This window comes from Hyalella azteca, unplaced genomic scaffold (genome assembly GCF_000764305.2).
Source record: "Hyalella azteca isolate HAZT.00-mixed unplaced genomic scaffold, Hazt_2.0.2 contig12625, whole genome shotgun sequence".
NCBI classification, from domain to species: domain Eukaryota; kingdom Metazoa; phylum Arthropoda; class Malacostraca; order Amphipoda; family Hyalellidae; genus Hyalella; species Hyalella azteca.
Window position 1 is genome coordinate 19,503 of NW_025942578.1, and position 3,497 is coordinate 22,999.

At 40.0% G+C, this 3,497-nt stretch overlaps 1 protein-coding gene across 1 annotated transcript; it reads left to right on the top strand.

The window, feature by feature from the left end:
- On the top strand, positions 1-3,068 carry LOC108667443. The gene is made up of 4 exons (XM_018154466.2): positions 1-681; positions 1,408-1,583; positions 2,292-2,455; positions 2,939-3,068. Exons 1-4 carry the CDS (start codon positions 15-17, stop codon positions 3,066-3,068), a joined length of 1,137 nt encoding a protein of 378 aa, XP_018009955.2. The 5' UTR covers positions 1-14.
- The last annotated feature ends 429 nt before the right edge of the window (positions 3,069-3,497 follow it).

Sequence of the window (3,497 nt, forward strand, 5' to 3'; positions counted from 1 at the left end):
AGGAAGTTTCCAAAATGAATGAAATTAGCATGCACAAATTTTCAGTATCGTTGCTAGTTGCTATCCTCTTATATTTATTTCAATGGGAACAAGTTAGTGGGAAGATAAAATTCAGAGTTTCAGCGAACATGCTAACTGATCGGGAAAGCTTTGACTTTGGTCGAGAAGTCGATATTGATGGAATACTAAAGCAAATAGAAACGATAGGCAGGCGCACGAGACTGATGCAAAAACACAACAAAACTGACAAGTTATGTGCAGAAAAAATTACAAAATATTTAGAGGAGAAGGTGGAGGCATTGTTACCTGCTACAACTTCTCAGGTGGAGAAAGAAGAAATTTTATTGGGAGACGACAGCATTCTCACGTCCGTTACCGGAACGCAAAATTCTGACACGATTGTTTCTTCGGATCCACCGGCCTACGAATCTTTAGATTATTCCTGGGACAAAGAAATATCTAATCCTACATTTGATTCCGATTTGAATCCATCAAATATTTTCAAGCACTTGAACTCGACGAATGAAGTGCAGAAACGGTCAACAGAAGACAGCGTGTCAGACATCTTGCAGCCCGTCCGAGGGGAGAGGCAGGCGCGTGTGTTCTTCAATTTCGATAGACGCTATGCCCTCAACACAACCGCTGCCCTCACCATTCCTCTCATCCGTTTCTACTTTCCTGGTCAGTATTATTTTGTATATTTTTTCGTTTGATTTTTTCAGGTTTTTTCCCCTCGTTTGTTTAGCAAATTGTGGGACCCTGGTTTGTGTGACTATGAAAAGGTTTCGTTTAATACGCTCTCTTAGAATAAGTTATAATAATGACGAAATGTGCTAATTATTAAATTAGGCTACTAATTTGATTTATGAGTCACAATTTCCTTCGTCCAGGGGTAGAAACCTGTTGCAGACTTTATCCCTAATCTCCTGAGGAGAGATTGCCAAAGGTGCGCACTCACAATGGGATGCGTTGATATCCTGTATCAATTTCTTATAACATAGTAGTATTTAAGCCTCCGAATTTCGGTCCACAAAAGTAGAACGAGCGAAGACTTTATTTCTTAATAGCTTGAAATTGGTAACAAATGCCATTTTCCACTTAATCTGCATTTCAATAGTCATGAAGGCTTTTAATTTCTATTTTGTTAATATGCTTTAAGGAATGGTTATACTCATGCTCTTGCTTTTTCAACCATTGATGGAGCTGGTCACCGAAACATATCTAAAAATAATATTAATATCTTTCATTGGCATTTTCTCTGCTTTCCATTTATAGGTAAGCGAGTTTTTTATGCATTCGATTTTTCATTACGAATTTTGCTTCAGTCGACAAGTCTTCGATAATCTTTCCATATAAACTATTTCACCTACATTGCTTCCTGAAATATCACTCGACCCAACAATGCAGCTGAGAGGGAGGGGACAGAGTCAGGCTACGGCCCCAACGTGTACGCGACGCTGACGTTCGTGACGTTTTTCCTGCTGGGGGCCGTGGCGACCGCTGGGTACAACATCGCGCTCAACACTCTGAGCATCGGGGGCAGCGCCGGGCGTCTCCTCAACTCCTTCGGTCATGGGACTCAGGTGCTGCTATTTTAAAAATTCGCTGCCGAACACTCAAATAGACGGTCTGAAGACGCTGCTATTTAGTTACCCGGCTGCTGTCGTGTGGGATGGTGCTCATGCAGTCGTTCCCACCATCCTTGACTGAAATTAAGCTCCAGTAACGTCTAGTCTTGCATCCGTGCCACTTTGAATGCCAATTTTGGGGCGCTCGTTAATGTAGAACAGTATAGTAGGATTTCTGGTATTGTCGATAGTATTTGTCCATTGACCTTTGTCATGGTTCTATAAGTAGCAATATAAATCAGAATACCTATTACGGATTTATCCAACACAGAATTTTCTGATGAGATTTGGCCATTGTTTCCTTTATTGAGGAGTATTTAGTCTTTTTCGCACAGAAAATTCAAGATTTATGGTCTATTCCACTACATTGTATTGGAATAGTTCCCTTCGGGCAATTTCAAGCGGCTAATTTTATCTCATTTTTAAAATGATATCCTGAATGACCATGCTCCACTCAATTTCATTTGTATTGATGTTGCGATACTTAGCGTCATCTCATTCAAATGATGTTCGAATTTGTTTCAAGTAGTTTATACATGCAAATAATAAGAATATAATGTATAATAATATAAATAATTCACTGTTATGTGGTATAATGTAAAAACCTATTGACTCAAATGTTTGACGACTGTTTCAGTTGTTAACTTTACATTCCATGCACAGTTTCTGCGCGACTCCAGCGCGCTACCAGCAGCCGTGCACGAGGCGCTGGAAGAGCTCGCCGACGCGCTGGAGGTGAAGTCTTGTACACACCTTGCCACATGCGAGGCCTACACCGACCTGCATGCAAACAGCCTGCTCAGCCTGCCCTTCAGGGCCTACACACCGTGAGTTATGAGTTACATTGTACACACCTTGCCACATGCGAGGCCTACACCGACCTGCATGCAAACAGCCTGCTCAGCCTGCCCTTCAGGGCCTACACACTGTGAGTTATGAGTCAGTTTTACCATGATTAATTTTCTAATAACGCAGTTTGCTATTTCAGGCTGGACATCTTCCATCACTTTTTATTATCCAGTCTACATTCAGAGTAATTTGAGGCTCAAAACAGCAATTTTCTCTGATGCCATTGCATCCATATTAGTGCTCCTTGTTTATTTTATATTGTGTAACTTGACATTAGGCAGAGCTATTGCTATCATTTATCCAAAAGAGGCATTGAAGGTAAACTTCACCGAAACATTCGAGGCAAACTGCACTCATAATTCAAGGTATACTAAAGCAAAACATTCAAGGCAAACTGCTCCAAAACATTCACGGCAAACTGCACTCAAACATTCAAGGTAAACTAAAGCAAAACATTCAAGGCAACTCGAGGTCGCCGCACGTCGCTCGTCAGGATCAGGATCATGTCGCAGGGAATATCCTTGCATCGTCGATCCCTTCGAGCTCATGAACCTCGTCATTGACATAGTTGCTGGCAAATTCTCTCCTTAGTAATAATAAAAGATAAAGCTCGTGTGATGCTTGAAGCGTGAAAAACTATAACTATTACGAGGGTTGAATGCTGTCTTTTTAAAAAAAAATTCTGCATGCTTCCTCTACGACTGATTGTAAATAAATACCGTTTTACAAGAATAAAAGAATGCCATTAAATTTTTATGAATGTTTATACTCAGATTTTCAGACACAAAAAAAAGTGCGATTTGTTTGTGTTTTCAAAAAGTGCGATTTGTGAGTAGTGAAAATTTTAAACTGTATCCCATGTTTTTGAAGCATGCGAATATCAAAATAAGAAGTAATTAAGAAAAAACAAGGAGCTTAAAATGTGCAAAGATCTATTCACTGCCGTTTGTAAAATTTCACTATTTGCCATTATGCACTATAGTTTCAAAAAAGACTGTTCATCTGGATCGAAGCAAGTTC